Source organism: Amblyraja radiata, chromosome 30 (genome assembly GCF_010909765.2).
Source record: "Amblyraja radiata isolate CabotCenter1 chromosome 30, sAmbRad1.1.pri, whole genome shotgun sequence".
In the NCBI taxonomy this organism is placed as follows: domain Eukaryota; kingdom Metazoa; phylum Chordata; class Chondrichthyes; order Rajiformes; family Rajidae; genus Amblyraja; species Amblyraja radiata.
In genome coordinates this window covers 9,654,115-9,680,148 of record NC_045985.1, presented here as the reverse complement: position 1 = coordinate 9,680,148, position 26,034 = coordinate 9,654,115, and the positions used below count along the sequence as shown (strand labels likewise).

The 26,034-nt window shown below is 43.1% G+C and overlaps 1 protein-coding gene across 1 annotated transcript; it reads right to left on the bottom strand.

Annotated features, from left to right (window-relative positions):
• Positions 1–26,034, bottom strand: LOC116989859 (nuclear factor 7, ovary-like). Its single transcript, XM_033047429.1, has 6 exons — positions 25,843–26,034; positions 21,296–21,391; positions 20,278–20,511; positions 17,867–17,889; positions 17,653–17,771; positions 1–343 (listed from the first exon to the last, which is right to left on the bottom strand). Exons 1-6 carry the CDS (start codon positions 25,858–25,860, stop codon positions 90–92), a joined length of 744 nt encoding a protein of 247 aa, XP_032903320.1. The 5' UTR covers positions 25,861–26,034; the 3' UTR covers positions 1–89.

The window sequence follows — 26,034 nt, the reverse complement described above, 5'->3', positions numbered from 1 at the left end:
GGGACGGGTGGGCAGACGGGATGGCGGGGAGGCGGATGCATCAAACTTGTCATCCCACCGGTCGATGCTCCAGACGCCAGTCTTAGGGATCAGTGTGACCTCTTCTTTCCTCTCCACAGACTCTGCGGCGACTCCCAGACTCCATCCCCGACTCCCCGCCACCTCACCCTCCCAGTAATGTCTCCCCGCTGTGAATCCTTCCGATCCCAGCACAAACGCCGGGCTGTAAACCTCTTCCCAGTGTCAGGGAGCCTGTTCCAGGTCCCGGTCCGTCTCACCCCCTTCCGATCGTCAGACACTTTGAGCCCCGGACCCGCTGTTTCCACGTCCAGGGTGACGGAGACTGAGGGGGAGAAGCAGATAATCAGGGAGTTCCCTGGGGGTCGGGGAGAGACTCGGGCAGCGCAGCCCCCGGACGGGGGGGGGGGGGGGGGGGGGGGGGGGGGGAAACGGCCTCAGGCACAAGCGGGCGGACAACAAACACATTTCCCGCAGTTTCACCCAACCAGATCAGATGGGGAAAGGGGGTGGGGAATGAAGGGGGAGGTTGGTAAAAGGTAATATTGTCTTTAGCATAGTGGCACAGGGGCTGGCAACTGATTTAGAAGGAACAGGTTAATAGATACCACAATGCATAAAGCAGGAATCACAGGTTTCACGGGTTGCTTAGAACACATTAGTGTAATATTGGACCTGATTCAACAGCTAAGCTCGAGAGGGGAGATTTGCATGTAGTGTTTTTGGACCTGGCAAACACGTGTGGATCTGTACCATATGGTCTTATTTGGAGTGCTTTGGATTTCTGTAGAGTTCCAGGATTAATAGTAAATTTAGTGAAAGCATAGGTAAGCATGGACAGTGGATAAACTGGGGGAAATGTAGAAAAGAGGAGGTTTAGCTGGAGGTTTCAGTGGTGCATGGAGGCGGGTCGTGTAAGTTTCCTTGTCAGGGCTATTTATGATGTGCTGCCATCACCGCAGAATATCAAGCAATGGGTGGGTGGGGACCCGACATGTCCCTTGTGTTCAAAGGTGACAACATTGAGGCATATATTATCAGTAGACAAAAATGCAGGAGAAAGTCAGCGGGTGAAGCAGCATCTGTGGAGCGAAGGAAATAGGCAACGTTTCTGGCGGAAACCCTACTTCAGACTGTTATCAGTATGTGGGGTTAGTCTTTCTCAGGGTCCATATACCTGGCGGCATAACCAAGGAGGAGAGTACAGGTGAATTCAGTAGGCAACAGGATGGGAATGTAGCTATTCATTGTGTTCCTGGGGTAGAGAAAGATCGAGGAGGGAAGTTTACAGGCAGGTATGAGTTAGGCCAGTTACGGGGAGCCAATGATCGGGAGATGTGGGTAGATTTAGGAGGAAATTCCTCCTAAACTTCCTTGTTCCACAGAGAATAATTACTAGTAGTTTGAAGCCTGATATAGTGTTATATCAGTTAGTCAGCGGAGAGTGTATTTTATAGAACTGACGGTGCCTTGGGAGAACTTGCTGGGTGAGGCTTATAAAAGCAAAAGGCTTAGATATGTAGAATTGGCAGCAGAAGTTGAGCAGCAAGGATGGAGAGCAAGAGGCATCCGGTAAAGATGGGCTGTAGAGGATTCATAGCGAGATCAACCACGTCGCTATTTGGAGAGCTAGGAATTTGCGGACAGAGTCTACATCAGGCTGCAGAGCAAATATCAGAGGCAGCGGAGCAAGGCAGTAGGTGGGTTTGGTGGAGAAGAAATAGTGTCAGTTGGAGGCAGAAAGGAAACATACGACATGTTATAAAAATATATTGTCAAGCATATTGGTTGAGAAAAGACATACAAGAATGTTGCCAGGACTAGAGGGTGTGAGCGTTGAGTAGGCTGGGTCTCTTGCTCAGTGTATAGGAATCAAGGACCAGCGAACATTGGTTCAAGGTGAAGAATTAATAGGAATCCAAGGTATAACCCTTTCACACAAAGGGTGGTGGGTGTATGGGAGGTACAGTAGTTGAGGCTGGGATTATCCCATCATTTACGAAATAGTTACAAAGATACATGGATAGGACAGGTTTGGAGGGATATGGACCAAGCGCAGGCAAGTGGGACTAGGGTAGCTGGGATATTGTTGGCCGGTGTGGGCAAGTTGGGCTGAAGGGCCCGTTTCCACAATATTAATCTATGACTATGACATGTGTATATTTTTTGTAATTGTAGTCTTTGCAAGGGATATATTTGTGATGTTTCAAGTTTAATGATGGACTTGGATTAGTGGAAGAGAGGATGCAAGGCGACCGGGCTTGTGTTCACTGGAATTTAGAAGGATGAGAGGTTATCAGGCAAAAATGTTGGGGGTGTCCAGAACCAGGGGTCACAATTTAAGAATACGAGGAAGGCCATTTAGGACTGAGATGCGGAAAAACTTTTGCACCCGGAGAGTTGTGAACTTGTGGTATTCTCTGCCACAGAAGGCAGTGGAGGCCAATTCACGGGATGTATTCAAGAGAGAGTTAGATATTGATCTTAGGGTTAATAGACAATAGACAATAGGTGCAAGAGTCGGCCATTTGGCCCTTCGAGCAAGCACCTTCTGCCTTCTCCCCATATCACCTGACTCCGCTATCTTTAAGAGCCCTATCCAGTTCTCTCTTGAAAGTATCCAGAGAACCGACCTCCACTGCCCTCTGAGGCAGAGAATTCCATAGTCTCACAACTCTCTGTGAGAAAAAGAATTTCCTTGTCTCCGTTCTAAATGGCTTACCCCTTATTCTTAAACTGTGGCCCCTGGTTCTGGACTCCTCCGCCATCGGAAACTTGTTTCCTGCCTCTAGCGTGTCCAAACACTTAATAATCTTATAAGTTTCAATAAGATATCCTCTCATCCTTCTTAATTCCAGTGAGTACAAGCCCAGCTGCTCCATTCTCTCAGCATATGACAGTCCCGCCATCCCGGGAATTAACCTTGTAAACCTACGCTGAACTCCCTTAATAGCAAGAATGTCCTTCCTCAAATTAGGGGACCAAAACTGCACCCAATACTCCAGGTGTGGTCTCACTAGTGCTCTGTACATCTGCAGAAGGACCTCTTTGCTTCTATACTCAACTCCTCTTGTTATAAAGGAAACGGTCTACACTGCCTGCTGTACCTGCATGCTTACTTTCATAGACTAATGAACAAGGACCCCCATGTCCCGTTGTACTTCCCCTTTTCCCAACTTGGCGCCTTATAGATAGTAATCTGCCTTCCTTTTTTTGATACAACACATTTATCCGCATTAAACTTCATCTGCCATGCATCTGCTCACTCCCCCAACCTGTCCAAGTCACTCTGCATTCTCATAGCATCCTTCTCACAGTTCACACTGCCACCTAGTTTTGTGTCATCTGCAAATTTGCTAATGTTACTTTGAATCCCTTCATCCAATTCATTGATGTATATTGTAAATAGCTGCGGTCCCAGCACCGAGCCTTGCGGTACCCCACTGGTCACTGCCTGCCATTCTGAAAGGGACCCGTTAAGCCCTACTCTTTGTTTCCTGTCAGCCAACCAATTTTCTATCCATGTCAGCACACTACCCCCAATACCCTGTGCCCTAATTTTGCCCACTAATCTCCTATGTGGGACCTTATCAAATGCAAAAGTTTAATGGAATCTAGGGATATGGGGAGAAAGCTGGATGATCCTATTGAATGGCGGTGATCGCTCAAAGGGCCGAATGGCCTTCTCCTGCACCTATTTCCTATGTTAATACATTTCTGTAGTGGCATTGTGGAGAGTGAATATATTTATCTGGGATGGAACAACATTTTCATGAACTGGACCAATAGGCAGATTAAAAGGTGATTTATTGAACAGATAAAAGTGATGCAAGTTGATAAAACAGGCCAGGGCAGATTTTTCACACTAAATGGTATCGCCCTGTGTTATTTTTAGCAGATGAGAGAGGCATTGGAATGCAGACACACAGCTCCATGACACTTGCACCAGGGATGGGCAGGGATGGGCAGGGTGGTGACGAACGCGTTTGGCATATTTGCTCGGGTCCGTGAATGTATGAAATACAGGATTTGATACAACTGTACAAGACTGTAGATTCAGGGACGGTTTCTTCCCATCTGTTATCAGGCAACTGAGTTCTGAATCTGCGGAATTCTCTGCCACAGAAGGCCACAGTGGAGGCCAATTCACTGGATGGTTTCAAGAGAGTTAGATTTTGATCTTAGGGCTAAAGGAATCAAGGGATATAGGGAAAAAAGCTGGAACGGGGAACTGATTTTACATGATCAGCCATGGTCATATTCATTGGCGGTGTTGGTTCGAAGGGCCGAATGGCCTACTCGTACATCTTTTTCTATGCTTCTATCTCTTATGACTGTACTGACTAAGGATAAATTGGAGTGGTTCTAAGATTTATCAACCACCAGTCACCTTGGAGATCGATGTTATTCAGCCTCGAGATCTGTGCCTCAATATGTCTCTGAATATGTTTTCTTGTGTTATTTGGTGTATGTGTGTGCCTGCGTGTGTTTTCCATTCTGTCCACATTGCATGGAATAATGATCACAAGTATAATATTATCGTTGGTACATAGAGATGAGAGGGTGTTTGTTGTTGTATATCTGTGTCGGTGGCTGCATGTTTTAATTAAAATGTCCATTATACATATCACTCTTTGTATCTAACTAACACCTAGCGATCTCTAATGTATCAGAACAAATAAATGATATCAACATTACCTTGCGGAAAACCACACGACATTTCACACAACGCTCTGTTCAATAAAAAGGGGTGATCGAATTTTGCAACTTCCGGTGCCCCATCTGCTACTGACAACGTGTTACTCTCATCACTAATCCTGTTAATATAAGCAACAGGGTTACAAAATGAACTACAGTGATCTTCTGAGTTATTTTATAAAAATTATGCATGGTTTAGTTAAGAACATTTCCTACCTCCTCTTGCGACTAATTTCCTCCTGAAATCAAACACGTTTTTTATTTACATTATTTACTTATACTGACCATACACAACCGAACAATAATATGTTCTCCTCATTGTTGCAAGTTGCTGGGAATTCTCCACTAACCCAGCTTCTGACACACGGGTAGCACAAGAGTGTCTCAGTAAGGATAAGGAACCACATCTGGGCACCATATCTGAGGAAGGATGTGCTGGCTCTGGAGAGGGTTCAGAGGAGGTACACAAAACATACCCAGGAATGAGTAGGGGAACATATATTGAGTGATTGTCGGCACTGGGACTATACTCGCTGTAGTTTAGAAGATGAGGGGGAGACCTCATTGAAACATACTCAACAGTGAAAAACTCGGATAGAGTGGATATTGAGAGAATGTTGCCACGAGTGCGAGAGTCTAGGACTAGAGGTCATAGCCTCAGAATTAAAGGACGTTCTTTTAGGAAGCAGATGATGAGAATTTTCTTCAGTCCGAAAGTGGTAAATCTGTGAAATTATTTGCCACAGAAGGCTGTAGAGTCCATCAGTGGATATTATTAAGGCAAAGATAGATAGATTATTGATTAGTACGTGTGTTATGGGGAGAAGGCAGGAGAATGGTGATAGGAGGGGGAGATAGGCCATCCATGATTAAATGGTGGCGTCGACTTGATTGGCCTAATTCTATTCCTATCTTTTTTGTCCTTATGATAAATACAAAGATGATGAAAACAGTGCTTTAGTAAAGGTACAGTGAGCCAAGGGTACAGTGGGCTAAAGGTACAGTGCTTTAGTAAAGGTACAGTGAGCCAAGGGTACAGTGGGCTAAAGGTACAGTGCTTTAGTAAAGGTACAGTGGGCTAAAGGTACAGTGGGCTAAAGGTACAGTGCTTTAGTAAAGGTACAGTGAGCTAAGGGCACAGTGGGCTAAAGGTACAGTGCTTTAGTAAAGGTACAGTGAGCTAAGGGTACTGTGGGCTAAAGGTACAGTGCTTTAGTAAAGGTACAGTGCTTTTTGTTTATATAATAAAGGTGCAGCTGTTGTGAGTCAGATACCTGCTGATTTCTCCCAGCAGTTTCTATTGTATTGTACTTGTATCGGATCCAGGGTAGCAACAGCGGACGGGCCTCCAGCACAGAGACCGGCCCTGTTGCTCCGAAAGGTAGGGACAAAAAGAAGAGGGCAATAGTAATTGGGGACTCTATTGTCAGGGGGTCGGATAGGCGATTCTGTGCACGCAGTCGGGAGACCAGGATGGTGGTCTGCCTCCCTGGTGCCAAGGTCTCGGACGTGTCTCAACGCGTCCAAGATATCCTGAAATCAGAGGGAGAGGAGCCTGAGGTTGTGGTACATATAGGTACCAATGACATAGGTAAAAAAAGGGAAGAGGTCCTGAAGGGAGCATTTAGGGAGTTGGGAGGAGAGTTAAGGAAAAGGACCAAAAAGGTAACAATCTCAGGATTACTGCCTGTGCACGCGACAGTGAGAGTAGGAATGGAGCGAGGTGGAGGATAAATGCGTGGCTGAAAGACTGGTGCAGAGGGCAGGGATTCAAGTTTCTGGATCATTGGGACTTCTTTTGGGGAAGGTGGGACCTGTACAGAAAGGATGGGTTGCACTTGAACCCGAGGGGGACCAATATCCTGGCGGGGAAATTTGCAAAGGCTACTGCGGAGACTTTAAACTAGAATGGTTGGGGCGAGGGACTCAAATAGAGAAAGCTAGTAGACAGAATGGGAGGCAGGAAGCAGAAAAGGGAAGCACTCGGACACAAGAGCAGAAAGAAAAAAAAGGAAATAAACAGAGAATAAGAGGCGGGGGGTTTCTTAAATGTGCATATTTTAATGCTAGGAGCATTGTAAGAAAGGTGGATGAGCTTAGAGTCTGGATAGACACCTGGAAGTATGATGTTGTGGCGATCAGTTAAACATGGTTGCAGGAGGGCTGTGATTGGAAACTAAATATTCCAGGATTTCGTTGCTTCAGGTGTGATAGAATTGGAGGGGCAAGAGGTGGAGGTGTTGCATTGCTAGTCAGGGAAGATATTACAGCAGTGCTTTGGCAGGATAGATTGGAGGGCTCATCTAGGGAGGCTATTTGGATGGAAATGAGAAGTGGGAAAGGGGTAGCAACACTTATAGGGGTGTATTATAGACCGCCAAATGGGGATCGATAATTGGAAGAGCAAATATGTAAGGAGATAGCAGATATTAGTAGTAAACACAAGGTAGTGATTGTGGGAGATTTCAATTTTCCACACATAGACTGGGAAACACATTCTGTAAATGGGCTGGATGGTTTGGAGTTTGTAAAATGTGTGCAGGATAGTTTTTTGCAGCAATACATAGAGGTACCTACTAGAGGAGGGGCAGTGCTGGACCTCCTGTTAGGAAATGAGACGGGACAGGTGGCGGAGGTATGCGTTGGCGAGCACTTCGGGTCCAGTGATCACAATACCATTAGTTTAAATATAATTATGGAGAGGGTCAGAACTGGACCTAGGGTTGAGATTTTTGATTGGAGAATGGCTAACTTTGATGAGATGCGAAATGTTTTAAAAGGAGTGAACTGGGACATTTTGTTTTATGGGAAAGATGTAGAAGAGAAATGGAGGACATTTAAAGGGGAAATTTTAAGAGTACAGAATCTTTATGTCCCTGTTCGTTTGAAAGGAAACAGTAAAAATTGGAAAGAGCCCTGGTTTTCAAGGGAAATTGGACATCTTGTTCGAAAAAAGAGGGAGATCTACAATAATTATAGGCAGCATGAAGTAAATGAGGTGCTTGAGGAGTATAAGGAATGTAAAAAGAATCTTAAGAATGAAATTAGAAAAGCTAAAAGAAGATATGAGGTTGCTTTGGCAAGTAAGGTGAAAATAAATCCAAAGTGTTTCTACAGCTATATTAATAGCAAAAGGATAACGAGGGATATAATTGGTCCATTGGAGAGACAGAGCGGACAGCTATCTGCAGAGCCGAAAGAGATGGGGGAGATATTGAACAATTTATTTTCTTCAGTATTCACCAAGGAGAAGGATATTGAATTATGTGAGGTAAGGGAAACGAGTAGAGTAGTTATGGATACTATGAGTTTCAAAGTAAAAGAAGTACTGACACTTTTGAAAAATATAAAAGTGGATAAGTCTCCAGGTCCTGACAGGATATTCCCTAGGACATTGAGGGAAGTTAGTGTAGAAATAGCCGGGGCTATGACAGAAATATTTCAAATGTCATTAGAAACGGGAATAGTCCCCGAGGATTGGCGTACTGCGCATGTTGTTCCATTGTTTAAAAAGGGTTCTAAGAGTAAACCTAGCAATTATAGACCAGTTAGTTTGACTTCAGTGGTGGGCAAATTAATGGAAAAGATACTTAGAGATAATATATATAAGCATCTGGATAAACAGGGTCTGCTTAGGAACAGTCAACATGGATTTGTGCCTGGAAGGTCATGTTTGACTAATCTTCTTTAATTTTTTGAAGAGGTTACTAGGGAAATTGACGAGGGTAAAGCAGTGGATGTTGTCTATATGGACTTTAGTAAGGCCTTTGACAAGGTTCCTCATGGAAGGTTGGTTAAGAAGGTTCAACTGTTGGGTATAAATGCAGGAGTAGCAAGATGGATTGAATGGGAGAAGCCAGAGGGTAATGGTGGATGGCTGTTTGTCGGGTTGGAGGCAGGTGACTAATGGGGTGCCTCAGGGATCTGTGTTGGGTCCTTTGTTGTTTGTCATGTACATCAATGAACTGGATGAAGGCGTGGTAAATTGGATTAGTAAGTATGCAGATGATACCAAGATAGGGGGTGTTGTGGATAATGAAGAGGATTTCCAAAGTCTACAGAGTGATTTAGGCCATTTGGAAGAATGGGCTGAAAGATGGCAGATGGAGTTTAATGCTGATAAATGTGAGGTGCTACACCTTGGCAGGACAAATCAAAATAGAACGTACATGGTAAATGGTAGGTAATTGAAGAATACAGTTGAACAGAGGGATCTGGGAATAACCGTGCATAATTCCTTCAAGGTGGAATCTCATATAGATAGGGTGGTAAAGAAAGCTTTTGGTATGCTAGCCTTTATAAATCAGAGCATTGAGTATAGAAGCTGGGATGTAATGTTAAAATTGTACAAGGCATTGGTGAGACCAAATCTGGAGTATGGTGTACAATTTTGGTCGCCCAATTATAAGAAGGATGTCAACAAAATAGAGAGAGTACAGAGGAGATTTACTAGAATGTTGCCTGGGTTTCAACAACTAAGTTACAGAGAAAGGTTGAACAAGTTAGGGCTTTATTCTCTGTAGCGCAGAAGGTTAAGGGGGGACGATAGAGGTCTTTAAAATGATGGGAGGGATAGACAGAGTTGATGTGGACAAGCTTTTCCCTTTGAGAATAGGGAAGATTCAAACAAGAGGACATGACTTCAGAATTAATGGACAGAAGTTTTGGGGTAACATGAGGGGGAACTTCTTTACTCAGAGAGTGGTAGCGGTGTGCAATGGGCTTCCAGTGGAAGTGGTGGAGGCAGGTTCGTTGGTATCATTTAAAAATAAATTGGATAGGCATATGGATGAGAAGGGAATGGAGGGTTATGGTATGAGTGCAGGCAGGTGGGACTAAGGGAAAAAAGTTGTTCGGCACGGACTTGTAGGGCCGAGATGGCCTGTTTCCGTGCTGTCATTGTTATATGGTTATATGGATTAAATGGACAGGAAAGCTGTACAACACGGGACATATTTATTTGCAAATCTAAAAGGAACGTTTTGATAATAGATTTTACAATATCAAAGGATTTCATACAAAACACCACAAAGTTATGAAACACTGATTATACAAACAGGATTTAGATTATATATATATATATCTGGCATAAATGTCAAGTTCTGTAACTGAATGTCAGTTCCCATTAATTCATGCACTGCCTCTCACACCCGCTACACCAGACACATTCACAACATGCAAGTGTACCTGAATTTTAGTGTCAGTTTAAATGTAATATGTAGCTTGGGAAACAGAGGAACAATCAAACATTTAGTGTCAAGGTCTCCACTTATTCCCAAGAAGTTGTGCATTTGCTGTGGGCACTTGGTTTGGCCAAAAATGAAAATAAATTCTCACCATTAGAAATATCACACTGTGTTTTTGATCCATCCGTCCCTGTAGCTTTGTGAGTTTCTCCTGAATGGAATTTAATTTCCCTTGAATTGCTTGTAGATTTTTCTCCATTATATCTAGACTCTTCGCCTCTGCTTCCCTGAGATCTTTGAGTAAACGCTGTTCTTCCTCAGCGAGAATCTGTCGCTTTTTAATGAAGTGAGATGTGATGTGGGACTGCAGACTGCGGGACTGTTCCTGTGAAGAGAAATGTGGATATTGTTATGTTGCCACAAGGGGATTAAATCTACACGGGATCACACAGTGAAGGACGAGACCTCACCCTAACTCCAGAAATCTTTGTTTTCTGCAATTGTTCCATTTCCTGTATCTCTGAATTTTTTTTCGTGAGGGATTCTATGGAAGATTTCATCTGAGCCTGAAAATGGGTTTGTAAAAACAAAAAGTGAAATGAAAGTGTTGTACATGAGAAAAAACGCTGTAGAATTCATGTGATTAAAATATGTTTGTTTTTACCTTGTAGTTTTCAACAGCTTCTTCTATCGGTATAAAGCGGTGATCTCTGTGTTCCCGCGCGTCTCGACAGATCACACAGATTAGTTTCTTGTCAGTTTCACAAAACAGCTTCAGTTCTTCCTGATGTTTCTCGCACTGAAGTTTACTTTCCTTCACTTTCTGATTCAGGTTTAATGTTTGAGTTTTCTCAGCCAGACTTGACAAGGCCCAATTCACAATGAGGGTGCCGTCTGCAAACTCCTCTCTACATTCTGGGCAGGAGTTTCTCCCGTCTTTTTCCCAGCACTGTGTGATACAGGAGCTGCAGAAGTTGTGCCCGCACTGCAGGGACACCGGATCGGTGAAGATATCCAGGCAGACGGGACAAATTAGTTCTTCGCGTAAACTCTCAACCTGCGGTTCGGCAGCCATTCTCGCCACTTCTAGGTGGGGATGGGAGGGGGGTGCGGTGGTGGGGGGTGACGTGACTCCGAAGTAAAACATAAACTGATACAGGTCACATGTTACAGGCCTTAACGTGGACTGGTGGTTATGGGAAGGGACCGGGACACATGCAATTTTACTTCGGAGTCACATGAGTCATATGCGCGTCATATCGTCAGTCGCATTGCGCTGTGAGCACCAAAGATCTTAGAACAGAGCTGCTCTAAAATCGTTGGCGAGCACGATGGACATCTAAGCGATTAGTGAAGGAAAACCTGAATAAGTATTTTCTACTTTGATCTTAAGGCTGCTTTTCTTCTGAGACTGCGTGCAGAGACACAGGCAAGTCTTATGTATGGAGAAATGTGGGAGGAAGAATAGTAAGCGCACCGCAGTAAGTACTCAATAACACAAAGTGTCTGAGAGTAGCGGGCGCCCGACTAAAAAGTCGATTGTAAAGAAATAACTATTTTACACGGGAGGGGAAATGTCCCGTTGAAACTCCCATAGGGAGCAAGGCCATAAAGAAATAACAGGCCTGGAAGGCTCTGAGGAGTCTGAACTATAGAATTTATAAGCTGGAATTCCTCATGGGTAAAACAAACTCCAGAAGGAGTATAAAAGACGTGGGCTTAAAGAGCAACCGCATGGAACACCCACAAGAGGTTCTGGGAAACGTTGGCCCAGATTTGAGCCAGCGACCGAAATGCCTGATGATAAAGATGAATATATGGGCTGACCTGACAGGGAGGCAGCACCAGAAATGTCTGAAAGACAACACAGGTGTTGGTCTACAGGAGACACAGAATATGGAGCAGCACCCAAAAGTGGGCTGCCAATATACAGCTCAAATAAAGAACTTGATGTAACCCAAAGAGGGACAAAAAAGCGTTGGCCTATAATAGAGCCATCGCATGAAATACCTGATGATGAATATCCAGGTGAAACCCATTATGAGGAGGAATATCCAGAATACTCTGATAATGAACCAGTTGAGGGCCAGAACCCAATGCAAAAAATAAAATGCCAGGGCTGGCCCAAAAGTTCTATAGTCCCAGACACAAGGGAAAACATCTTCCAGAGGAAATAGCAGAGAGTATAAATTACCTGCTTTCCCATCAATCAGAAGATGCAACAATGGATGAAGTTATGAACAAATATGAAATCCCGCAGAACTGTGCTCTGCTAGGAGTGCCAGCATTGCAGTAAGAGCTCAAGAAATGAGATTACAGCGGGTATTAAGATTGATTGGGTCAAGTATTACGGCATTTGCCAAAGATCTGGAAGAAGGAAATGTGACAATGGCACAACAGGATGTAATGGGAATGATGTGTAATTAAAGATTCAAGATTCAAGATTATTTAATGACCACACAGTCAAGCTGGTGGAATTCATGTTCAGTACAGGATTTTACACAATAAGCTGATTCCAGTCATGCAGACATACAGTTTGTGGTACAGAAAAACACAGTAAGCAGAACATAACATAACATAAAACACAGACAACATACAGTATACAGTACATGCACGGGGGGTGGCTTTGTGATATTATCATAGACTGTTCAGAGTTCGAATTGCATATGGGTAGAAACTGTTTTTGAATCGTGATGATTTGGCAGGCAGTGAGCTGTAGTGCCTCCCTGAGGGCAGCAGGTGGAAGATGTGGTGAGCTGGGTGGGAGGGATCAGAAATGATTTTCTTCACCCTTGACACGGACCGTTTGAGATTGAGTGATTCTATTGATGGGAGGGGGGTGCTGATGATTTTGGATGCTTTGTTGACAATGCGCTGTAGTTTATTACGGGAGTGAGTGTCCAAACTGCTGTACCAGACTGTTATTGATGAAGTGAGCATGCTTTGGATGATGGCTGTGTAAAATCGGATTAGGAGATGTTTCCTCACACTGAACTTCTTGAGCTGGCGGAGAAGTTGGCTTTTTTATAAATGTGGTCTGAGTTGGTTTACCATTTGAGGTTATTGCTTATGTGAGTGCCAAGAAATTTGAATGAGTCAGTGGTGGATATGGGTTCGCCGGAGATGAGTAGGGGGGTCTTGGGTTGTGCCTTACGTCTGAGGTCGATGATAAGTTCATGGGTTTTTGATGTGTTGAGTAGGAGGTTATTGTCTGTGCACCAAGTGACTGCTTTGTGTGTTTGAGTGCGGTATTCTGTTTCGTTGTTGTTAGAGATGAGACCTATGATGGTTGTGTCATCTGCGTATTTGTATATTTTGACTGAACTATACTGGGATGTGAGTTGATTTGTATAGAGTGAGAATAATCAGGGTGACAAGACACAGCCCTGAGGGGCTCCTGTACTGAGGTGCAGAGGGTGAGATGTGGTGTTGTGTATCTTCACCCTTTGTTGTCTGTTTCAAAGGAAGCTATAGATCCAGTGACAGATGCAGGGGTCAATGTTCATGTCCGTTAATTTATGGAAGAGTTTGACCGGGTTGATGGAGTTGAATGCAGAACTGAAGTCCATGAACAGGTTGCGGGCGTAAGTGTTGGCGGTTTCCAGGTGTTGCAGAGTGTGATGGATGGCCAAGTTGACTGTGTCTTCTACTGACCTGTTGGCTCTATATGCGAATTGATATGGGTCCATGATGGAGGAAGTGCTGGTTTTGAGGTGAGTGAGAATGATGCGCTCAAATGACTTCATGGCCACGGATGTGAGGGCAATCGGTATGTAGTCATTGAGGCAGGATGTTGTGTTAGACTTGGGCACAGGAATGATGGTGGATTGTTTGAAGCACTGGGGCACTGAACATTGGCAGAGGGAGGTGTTGAAGATGTTGGTGAAGACAGGGGCCAGTTCTGCAGCACAATGATGGAGCACTGCACATTTTGAAATAAACTGTATTTGTAAAACTGTGATAAGACCTAACATACATCTTAAGTTTGCAGGGCTCTGTAAACCATCTAATATACAATTGCCAAATTTACTCTTTGGAGAAGAGCTTGCCAAAAAACTAAAGGTTCTCAACGAAGAATCAAAAACCATCGCGATGATGAAACCACCGATGTTTGGCAGCACAGCTAGAAGGCAATATCCATACCGAAGGGGAACTGGTGAAGGAACAAGTCGCCCGTAGTCACATACAAGATATGGACATACAACCCCAGGACATGGAGGTCATGGTATTTCCACAAGGGGCAAGGTACAAAAAGTGACACCAGTAAACTCTGAGGTAGGTGGCTCTGGTTCTGAAAGAAACATATCAGATGTATCCTACTTGCATGTTGGGGGTAGGTTACAATTCTTTTTTAAAGAATGGAAACTAATAACATCTGATGCATATATACTCTGCAGTATTATGGGGTTTAGAATTGAATTTTACCAGAATGAAGATCCCCCTACACAACATACTCCAAAACGAATATATTCCTTCTCTAAAGAAGAGATGAGAAGAATTCAAATATAAATTGAGATTTTGAGTAAAAAAGGGGTAATAGAGAAAACAACTTATCAAAACCATCAGTTTGTATCTAGTATTTTCTCTAGAACAAAAAAGGATGGGGGTACTAGAATCATTTTAGACCTCACATGTCTTAACTCTTTTGTGCAGTATAAACATTTCAAAATGGAGACTTTTACTAATGCTTTGCAATTAATTTCAACAGAATGCTATATGGCAAGCATAGATCTCCAAGATGCACATTATTCTGTTGCGGTGCATGTGCAACATCCAGACAAATTTCAAATATCTGCGATGCCTCAAATGTTGCAATTTAAAGCATCACCAAATGGATTGACGTCCGGCCCCAGATTGTTTACAAAACTGTTGAAGTCAATTTTAGCATTGTTAAGAACTCAAGGCCATTTGATAATGACTTATTTGGATGACATTTTAATTGTGGGAGATACTGAAGCCATGGCAACAGCTTCAGTTTTAAAAAGTAAACCTCACATTTCAAAGAATGGGATTTGTCATTCATTCAGAGATATCCAGACTGATACCTAACAAATTAATTGATTACTTGGGGTTCACTATTAATTCACACCATATGACAGTGAGCTTACCCAAGGAAAAGAAGCTGCAATTGATTGAGGGTTGTAAGGAACTAATTGCAGGCAAACACCATCAATCAGGCAAGTGACTAGTCTGCTGGGTGAGTTAATTGCTTCGTTTCCAGCTGTCCAGCTGTCCAGCAATGTCTCAGCCAGTGTCGAAAGCCAGAGAATAAAAATGAGTTTTTAGGGAGGATTTGAAGATGGACAGTGAGGGGGCCTGTCTGATGTGCAACGGCAGAGTGTTCCAGAGTGCCGGAGCAGCAACAGAAAAGGCTCTATCCCCTCTGAGCCGCTGCACTATCAGCAATTGCAGAGAGCTAAAATTGCAGCATTAAAAAGACATGCTGGACATTTTGATAGACCAATGCAATTACCGAGCACAGCAATTGAGGATATAGAATGGTGGATTAAAAATGTGGATTGTTCCTACTGGAAAATAATGATTGAATCACCAGCTACCATTTTACAAACAGATGCAAGTGCACTGGAATGGGGAGCTGCGGATGCCATCTCAAGCTGTGGAGATAGATGGAATGCAGAGGAAGAACCTTTGCTCGAGACACATGGCATAAATTATCTTTAATTACTAAGTGTATTGCATGGGTTGAAAGCCCTTTGCCGAAAGGTACAACATTTGCATGTACAGGTTCAGATTGACAACACTAGGGCAGTGGCAAATGTCAATCACATGGGTGGAATCAAGTCAGAAGCATGTGACAGATTGGCAAACATGATTTGGCACTGGCTCATTGAGAAAAATATTGGCTTTCTGCAAGTTACCTACAAGGTAAATTCAACATAATTGCAGATACTAGGTCAAGAAATTTCAATGACAACACAGAATGGGTGTTAAATCGTGATATTTTCCACAAAATTGTGAAAAAATTTGGGAAACAACCAAATTAGTTTACGTTAAATTGGGGTGGAATGTTTTGGATGCATTTCCTCCCTTTTGTCTCATCAATAGGTGTCTACAGAAGATCAAACAAGATTATGCTTCAGGATTGTTGGCGGTTCCAGATTGGCCCACACAAACATGGTATCCATTGGGGTTAAAAATGGTGACTGAACCCATTATGGATGTCTTTAGACAAGAAAACCTACTTGTGCACCCTGTAACTGGTGAATTTCATCCTTTACATGATCGTGTTGATTTATTGATTTGCAGATTCTAACAAGTACCAAGAAGCAGTACATTTTCTTACATTAAGAAATGGGAACAGTTTCTTCAACACAACATTTTCTTACCACACTGCAGACGCTTCAGATGTTGTAGAAATTTGTCAAAATTAAATTTTGATGATAATTGAAGCTATAGTGTGATCAACACAGCAAGGAATGCTTTGTCGGCATACTTATCGAGACCATCGGAACATCAAGTTCTAGGATCACATCCTTTGACTTGTAGATACATGAAGGGCATCTTTAATGCTACTTAGGGATTGGGATCCCATCTCAAATTTGTCATTAGACAAAATTACGATAAAAGCAGTCATGTTAATGGCTTTAGTATCAGCTCAAAGAGTACAAACATTACACAAGTTAAGGATAGACAGAATGGGAATGAAAACAGAGGAAATTACATTCTATGTCTATGACCTCCTAAAACAGAGCAGACCAGGAGTCTCGGGGTGTAAATTGATTTTCAGCTTATCCTGCAGATCAAAGACTTTGTGTAGTTACATATTTAAAATACTACATTGAGACTACCAAACATCTTACAGGTGTAGAAACTGGATTATTCATCAGCCATAAAGCCACACAAAAAAGTGACAACACAAACAATTTCAAGATGGCTGAAGAAGGTGCTATTGGATGCAGGAATTGATACTGACAAATTTAAACCTCATTCCACCAGGGCGGCGGCAACATTGGCGGCCAAGGATTTGGACATTCCAATAGACCATATCCTTGCGGCCGCAAGTTGGGAAAATGAAAGGATGTTGCACAAGTATTATCACAAAGAAATTGCAGACCCTGGTGTATTTGGTGGTACTATTTTGAATTCAGTATTAAATGTCTCTAGAGATTAAAATGGGACAATGTTTTACCATAAACTAAACCATTAATTAATTAAACAAGTATGATGGTTTGCATGTTATTGACTGTTTTTCACTCATAGAGTCAAGCAAAATGCAGTGATACGCCGGAACCCAATCTACGGCCTGAAGTCACAGAAACTCCAGCAGGGGGCAGACCTGAATTAACCAAAGTCAGTAGTCACTGACAGGACAAGCAGGACCAGTGGCACATATATCCTTCTCTGATGGAACCCGCGGTTTTTATGACAATCTTGGTCATCGAATTCCTACAAGTTTTCAAAATCTCTAAATTAATGAAGTCACGTTTACTTTGCTGGCTACCTGGTAGAATTCAAACTCGTATCGTGGCGTGTTTCTGCGGATGGGGTTAAGATGTTTTAGTTCATCTAGCAGTCTGTGTCTTGGTTGTATTGTGCTCCCTGTGTTGGATGTGTTCAGGGTTCTGACATCTCCAGCTGACCACTTGACTGTGAAGCTTCCCAACAGGTGAGATTGGTGCTGGTATAAAACTTTAGTTCCCCTTCAGTTCATCATTACGGTCAATCTTTGCATCTATTTACAACTTAAATATGTCACCCACATAAGAAGTAAGGAATCCATATGTTTTACCTTGGTGAATCGCAACAATGGGTTCTCTCAACACTGCCTTCAACCAGAAGAGATGTTTGAATTTTTCATCCAGTATGGCACCATCTCTCAGTGACAATGTCTGGAATTCATCACTAATTCTGCAAATATTAAATAACCAGTTATAACCTGCGCGTCAACATGTTTACGTGACTTTACAGATCCGTGCAGAGTTTAACTGTAGAACATGTCCTACCTCCTCTTGCGAACAGCTTCCTCCTGAAACAAATAAAGCAGAAATTGTCTGAGGGAACAGCAATTTCACGCAAGTTATTTCACATAGTTGAAAATTACAATTTCTTGACGCGCTCACATTGTCACACAGAGGACATTACACTGATGGAACCAAGGCAGGAGGTATGATGAATCTTTGTGACAATTATGCTATAACTCAGAGGACGAAATGTGTAGGAAAGTCTGGACGTGTTTTGAACTTTCTGCTGAATAATATCATGAGGTCATAAGTGATAGGAACAGTATTATATCATTCGGCCCATCTCTCTCTCTCTCTCCTCCTATCCCCCATTCTCCTGCCGTGTCCCCATAACCTCTGACACGCGTAGTATTCAAGAATCGAAATATATCTGCCTTAAAAATATCCACTGACTTGGCCTCCATAGCCATATGTTGCAAAGAATTCCACAGATTCACCACCCTCTGACTAAAATTCCTCCTTATCTTCTTCAAGGAATGTCCTTTAATTCTGAGGCAATGACCTCTTGTCCTAGACTCTCCAACTAGTGGAAACATCCTCTCCACATCCACTCTATCCAAGCCTTTCATTCTTCGGTCAGTTTCAATGATGTCTCCGCTCATTTCTCTAAACTCCAGCGAGTACAGGCCCAGTGTCGAAAAATGCTTATCATATGTTACCCAACAATAAGCTGTTAATCATGATTGGTTGGAGGGATTTAAGATTAACGAGGATTAGATTGTGTGTGGATGGAGAATGTATCACCGGTTCTGCAGATACCAAAACACAAATGTAAAAGTCAAAGTGGCCTGGAGCAAATCCTGTCAGAAATTCAGTGATCAGAATGTGGAATTTGCGGTCACAGGTCTGGTCGATGCAGATGGTAATGTAACATAAGATCACGTATCAGGATGAGGGAACCACAAAGGGTGTGAGGCACAGGTCGGGTACAGGTTGCTGTCATCAAGCAATTTGTTTTGCAGTATAAAATCTTGCAGGAGTAAATTAAAAGAAAATCAGCAGAACAAAACAGAGTCACGTGTCACGAAAAACAAGAGAATCCCCAGAGATACAACAAGTATATTAATAGCTAAAGAATAACCCGGGAGAGAATGGTTCCCTCTGAGGTCAAAGGGACAACTAGAGAGAGAATATGTGTGGAGGAAAGAACTGCAGATGCTGGTTTAAATCAAAGGTAGACACAAAATGCTGGAGTAAATCAGTGGGTTAGGCAGCATCTCTGGAGAGAAGGAACGAGTAACCGTTGCTCTATTTTAGTGAGAATCTGGTGCAGTTCAGCAAACTGGGTTGTGATCTGTGACTGAAAGTTGTTGTGTGACTGATCCTGTCAGATGAAAGGTGAAGATCAATATATTATGTCATTCTCCTGCATATCTTCACGAAATGGAAGGTCGCATAGGCAACCCAATCTCGAGACATGGAGTCTAGACAAAGGCCCTTTGGCCCACAATGCCCATACTTGCCACTGTACCTACCTACACCGCTCCCATTTGCTTGCATTTAATCCGTAGCTTTCATTATCCTGGCAATTCAGGGCTTGTCTGAAAGCTACTGGAATGTTGTGAAAGTAATCTGCATTACCCTCCTTTCTATTCCCACAATCCAATTCCTTGTACCCTATTCTATTTCACATGCCCATTAATTCCCACTCATTCGCCCTCCACTCACATTCACTGTCCATGTCAGTACACTACTCCCAATATCATGTGCTCTAATTTTGCCCACTAATCTCCCATGTGGGACCTTAAAGGCTTTCTGAAAGTGCAGGTACACTACATCCACTGGTTCTCCCATCTCCATTTTCCTAGTTACATCCTCAAAAAATTCCAGAAGTTTGCCAGGCATGATTTCCCCTTCGTAAATATCCACGCTGACTCGGACAGATCCTGTTACTGCTATCCAAATGTGCCGCTATTTCATCTTTTATAATTGACTCCAGCATATTTCCCACAACTGATGTCAGGCTAACTGGTCTATAATTCCGTTTTCTCTCTCCCTCCTTTCTTAAAAAGTGGGGTAACATGAGCTACCCTCCTATTTACAACAACTGATCCTGAAACCATAGAACATTGGAAAATTATCACCAAATGCGACCACGATTTCTAGAGCCACGTCCTTAAGTACCCTGGGATGTAGACCATCAGGCCCTGGGGAGAAGGCAGGAGAATGGAGTTGAAAATGTTAGCAAGATCAGCCATGATTGAATGGCGGAGTAGACTTGATGGGCTGAATGGTCTAATTCGTCTACTATGAATTATGAGATAGCAGAGTGTGTTTGTATGGGGGACGTTGGATAAATATATTAATTGATAAACATTGCATTTTCACAAATATATCTCTCCCAATGTTGTGACTGCAGTTTCATTGAACGAGATTGAAACATAACCCCTGACCTTCAGAAATGACACGATGTCTGTTTGTTCCATTCGCCCCAGCAGCGTTGAGAGTTCCTCCTCAATAGTGTTTAAATTCTCTTGAATGTCTTGAAGATTTTTCTCCATTGGACTTAGAATCTTCTCCTCATCCTCCTTGATCTCTCCAAGAATGCGCTGCTCTTTCTCCACGAGAATCTGGTGCAGTTCAGCAAACTGAGATGTGACGTGAGACTTGAGGCTTTGTGACTGCTCCTGTCAAATGAAAGGTGAAGATTGATCGAATATATTTCTCTATTCTATTTCGTTGTTCAGTAGAAGGTGACCATTTGGCACATCAATATCTATGCTGTTCCATAGAATAATCCCATTAATCTAATTTCCTCCCGTTTCCCTGAAACACGATGGCCCTCACGTCCACATTAACTCCCACCGACTCCCAGATCACCCGCCTTCAGCAGCTTCATTACACCAACCAATTAAACCAACATGTCTGGGAGATGTGGGTGGAACCCACCCTGGTCACGGGGAGAATATAGAAACATAGACAATAGGTGCAGGAGTAGGCCATTCAACCCTTCGAGCCAGCACCAGCATTCAATATGATCATGACTGATCATCCAGAATCAGTACCCCGTTCCTGCTTCCTCCCCATATCCCGTGATCAGGCATGAGACAAGGAAAAAATCTGAAAAAAGAGGAAGAGAGATGGAGCTCCATGAAATGAAATCATTTCCTGCCTTGTTTACCTTTAAATTATACTGTGAGATGGATGGTGGTGGGAAGAGTTGTACTAATGGAGAGAGTTGTACTAATGGAGGGAGTTGGGCGGGGGGGGGGTTGTATTGGGGGAGGGGTAGAGAGCGGGGATAAGGGGACATGGAAGCGTCACGTAGACAATACCAGAAGTCAGGTTCGAACCGAATTCACCGGAGCAGTGAAACAGCGCAACTAACTGCTGCCACGCAACGCTGTAGTGCATTAACCAAAATACAAAACTACACAACACGATCAGAAATGCCACACAGCAAGGCCTCACCCGGACTTGGGAAATCTTCTGCTTCTGTTGCTCTTCCATTTCCTGGATGGCTGATTTATTTGTTGTCAGAGATTGTATGGATGATTTAACCTGATCCTGGGAATCAGAGAGAAAGGGGGTTAGACAATAAACATTCAACTATACATTCAAGCAAGTGATCGTAGTCGGTTTGCTTTTACCTTGTAGGTTTCAACAGCTTCTTTAATCGGTATGAAGATGTGAGTCTTGTGTTCCCGCGCATCTCGACAAACCAGGCAGATCAGTTTCTTGTCAGTTTCACAAAACAGCTTCAGTTCTTCCTGATGTTCCTCGCAGTGAAGTTTACTTTCCTTCTCTTCCGTATTCAGGCTCAGTGTTCGAGCTTTCTCAGCCAGTCTAACCAAGGCCCGATTAACTTTGAGGGTGCGGTCTGTAAACTCCTCTCTACATTCCGGGCAGGAGTTTTTCTCCTCCCTGTCCCAACTCTGTGTGACACAGGAGCGACACAGTGTCTGTGTCAACTCTGTGTGACACAGACACAAGTGTGACACACTTATTATTATTTATTTAAATCATTTGCTATGTCGCTCTTCCAGGGAGATGCTAAATGCATTTCGTTGTCTCTGTACTGTACACTGACAATGACAATTAAAATTGAATCTGAATCTGAATCTGAATCTGAGCGGCAGAAGTTGTGCCCACACTCCAGGATAACAGGATCGGTGAAGAAATCCAGGCAGATGGGACAAATTGTCTCCTCGGTTAAATTCACGACCTGCTCTTTAGAAGCCATTTTAACTCCTCCCACTTCCTGGTTTGAAACTGCTTTCACTGATTGGGAGCTGCTGATCCCTTGTGATCCCTCTGTACCGCGCACGTTGCCGTCTCCAGCAAAGATCATAGAGGAGCAAGATAGCGGAGTCAGGGGATATGGGGAGAAGGCAGGAACGGGGTACTGATTGGGGAGGATCAGCCATGATCACAGTGAATGGCGGTGCTGGCTCGAAGGGCCGAATGGCCTCCTCCTGCACCTATTGTCTATTGTCCATTTACTGTTTTGAACTCCCTATCTGATTATAAAATGAACTAAGATTTATAAATCAAAACACAAAGTGATGGAGTAAGACAGCGGGCCAGGCAACAGGTTGAGGTAAGAGAGAAGGGCAGATGCTGGTTTATACAAGAAATAGACAATAAAGTGCTGGAGTTACTCAGCGGGTCAGGCAGCATTTCTGGAGAATATGCACAGATCATGTTTCGGGTCGAGAGCCGACTTCTACATTTTGACAGTGACATAGTTCAAGTTCAAGTTCAAGTGAGTTTATTGTCATGTGTCCCTGTATAGGACAATGACATTCTTGCTTTGCTTAAGCACACAGAAAATAGTAGGCATTTACTACAAAACAGATAAATGTGTCCATATACCATGATATAAATATATACACACATGAATAAATAAACTGGTAAAATGCAAATAACAGAAAGTGGTTATTAATAATCAGAGTTTTGTCCAAGCCAGGTTTAATAGCCTGATGGCTGTGGGGAAGTAGCTATTCCTGAACCTGGTTGTTGCAGTCTTCAGGCTCCTGTGCCTTCTACCTGAAGGTAGCAGGGAGATGAGTGTGTGGCCAGGATGGTGTGGGTCTTTGATGATACTGCCAGCCTTTTTGAGGCAGCGACTGCGATAAATCCCCTTGATGGAAGGAAGGTCAGAACCGATGATGGACTGGGCAGTGTTTACTACTTTTTGTAGTCTTTTCCTCTCCAGGGCGCTCAAATTGCCGAACCAAGCCACGATGCAACCGGTCAGCATGCTCTCGACTGTGCACCTGTAGAAGTTAGAGAGAGTCTTCCTTGACAATCCGACTATCTGTAATCTTCTCAGGAAGTAGAGGCGCTGATTAGCTTTTTTGATAATTGCGTTGGTGTTCTCGGACCAGGAAAGATCTTCAGAATTGCTGATACGAAGGAGCGACTCTATTTACTTGGTCTTGCAGAGAGAGGGATAGGGAGAAGTTCTGGTTGTGTATCTGGCAAGTGGGTTGCGGGGGGCGGGGCTGTAAGCAGAGCTGCATTTCCCCCCAGGTCCGCATTCAGACTCTGTCTCCATGTAAGTAGTCGTCATGTCACCCCCAGGTCCGCATTCAGGGCCACCACTCGCAAGGAATTGAAGGCAGCGATTATATTTGTCCACCCCCTTTCGAGTATTGTACAAACCATCCCCCTCTGGAAATTCATTATTTTCGCTTTAAAGTAGAGATCCCGTTGACTTCTGAACGACATTGTGACCTCTGCTTGCACCGGCATTTTTGTTTCTCCAAAGCAGAAACAATTGCTGTGTGAAAGGAAATCAAAAGCCCTTTCTGGCATTCCTCGTTTTTTGTTTGTCAATTCCTTTCTTTCCAGCAATGTCTTCTTTGGGTGGGGTGGTGGTTGTGGGGTGAGGGGGGACGGTGAAGAGCTGGCAGTGAGAAAAGACCAGGAGACCACACCTGGAGTATTGCGTACAGTTTTGGTCTCCAAATCTGAGGAAGGACATTATTGCCAGAGAGGGAGTACAGAGAAGGTTCACCAGACTGATTCCTGGGATGTCAGGACTTTCATATGAAGAAAGACTGGATAGACTTGGTTTATACTCTCTAGAATTCAGGAGATTGAGAGGGGATCTTATAGAAACTTACAAAATTCTTAAGGGGTTGGACAGGCTAGATGCAGGAAGATTGATCCCGATGTTGGGGAAGTCCAGGACAAGGGGTCACAGCTTAAGGATAAGGGGGAAATCCTTTAAAACCGAGATGAGAAAAACTTTTTTCACACAGAGAGTGGTGAATCTCTGGAACTCTCTGCCACAGAGGGTAGTTGAGGCCAGTTCATTGGCAATATTTAAGAGGGAGTTAGATATGGCCCTTGTGGCTAAAGGGATCAGGGGGTATGGAGAGAAGGCAGGTACGGGATACTGAGTTGGATAATCAACCATGATCATATTGAATGGCGGTGCAGGCTCGAAGGGCCGAATGGCCTACTCCTGCACCTAATTTCTATGTTACTAATTAAATGACCTGTCTGGCAGGTCCCATTGTTGAATGTGGGAAGGTGTGATCTCAAGAGACAAACAATGTGGAGAACTGTGAAACTGGTTACACGAGAAAGAAGGAGGAGGGAGTGAAATTTGTGTAAACAGTATTGAATGTACGTATAGCCACCGAGAATGTCGGACGAATTTCTTGCACGGTTTCGGTATTGTACATTTTTTTTTCCTTGAATAAAGTTTAATTTGGGTTTTCTTTAAACATTGAATTCTCTAACTTTAAATAATTTCTCCTTACACTTCCCCCTCTCCCTCCCCCCCTCCTTGTCATTTTACTAGTTCCTCAGCTCTCCACATTATTTATGGGGCGAAGGAAATAGGCAACGTTACGGCCGAAACCCTTCTTCAGCCACTCTGTTGACTTGGTCTCGCAGAGAGAGGGACAAGGGAGAAGTTATGGTGAATGATCTTTGGTTGTGGTTTTGTATCTGGCAAGTGGGTAGTGGGAGGGAGGGGGGCGTTGGAGCCGGGGCTGTAAGCAGAGCTGCATTTTCCCCCAGGTCCTCATTCAGACTGTCTGTCTCCATGTAAGTAGACGTCATGTCACCCCCAGGTCCGCATTCAGGGCCACCACTCGCAAGGCATTGAAGGCAGCGATTATATTTTGTCCACCCCCTTTCGAGTACCGTACAAACCACCCCCCTCTGGAAATTCATTATTTTCGCTTTAAAGTAGAGATCCCGTTGACTTCTGAACGACATTGTGACCTCTGCGTGCACCGGCATTTTTGTTTCTCCAAAGCACAACAATTATATCTTTCTTTATCTTTATCTTTATTTCGAACGATTAAAAAAAATTTAAAAAAGTAGAAAAGAAAAGATGAAAATGAATAAATAAAAGGAAAATTATATAAATACATATAAATACATATGTATTTATGTATATATATACATATATATATATACATAAATACATACACACATACATACATATACATGTACATATATACATACATACATACATACATATACACATACACACACATACACATATAAATAACATATATGTACATACATAAATTAAAAAATCAAAAGCCAATTTCAACATAATAAACATTAGACTCGTTCGAAAAGGGATAGGAAGAAGCCTATGCTTGTCAAGTCCTACCCCCATTCTTCACCATTAACAAATGCAAAATTCAATAAAATAAACTAAACAGACAATTCAAATAAAACTACTCCAATCAAGCTATTAAGAAAAAAAAACAAAAAAAGAAAAGTACAAAAAGAACAAGCACCATTAACATCTGTGAGATTTACATCCTCCTTCCTCATTACTGTACTTTTCAAATATATATCTTTTGTACATTTTTTTAAATTGCATTACATTCATACTTTGTTTAATCGTTTCAAGACCATTCCACAAAACCACCCCACAAATGGAAATACACATACTTTTTAAATTGGTCCGAGCATAATGCTGTTTCAAGTTTATATCTGGGAGTGAGAAAAGACCAGGACACCAGGATCAATTAAATGACCTGCCTGGCAGGTCCCATTGTTGCCACCAATCCTAAAGAAATGAAAGCAGCGATTCTACTTGCGTCCCCCGCGTTCCAGATAGACGGTGACTCTTCACGTCTGCAACTTCTTCCCTTTCTCCCTTCTCCTCTATGTCTACAAAACCCTCAATCGGCTTGCCCCCACCTACATTAAACGTCTGCTCACCCACC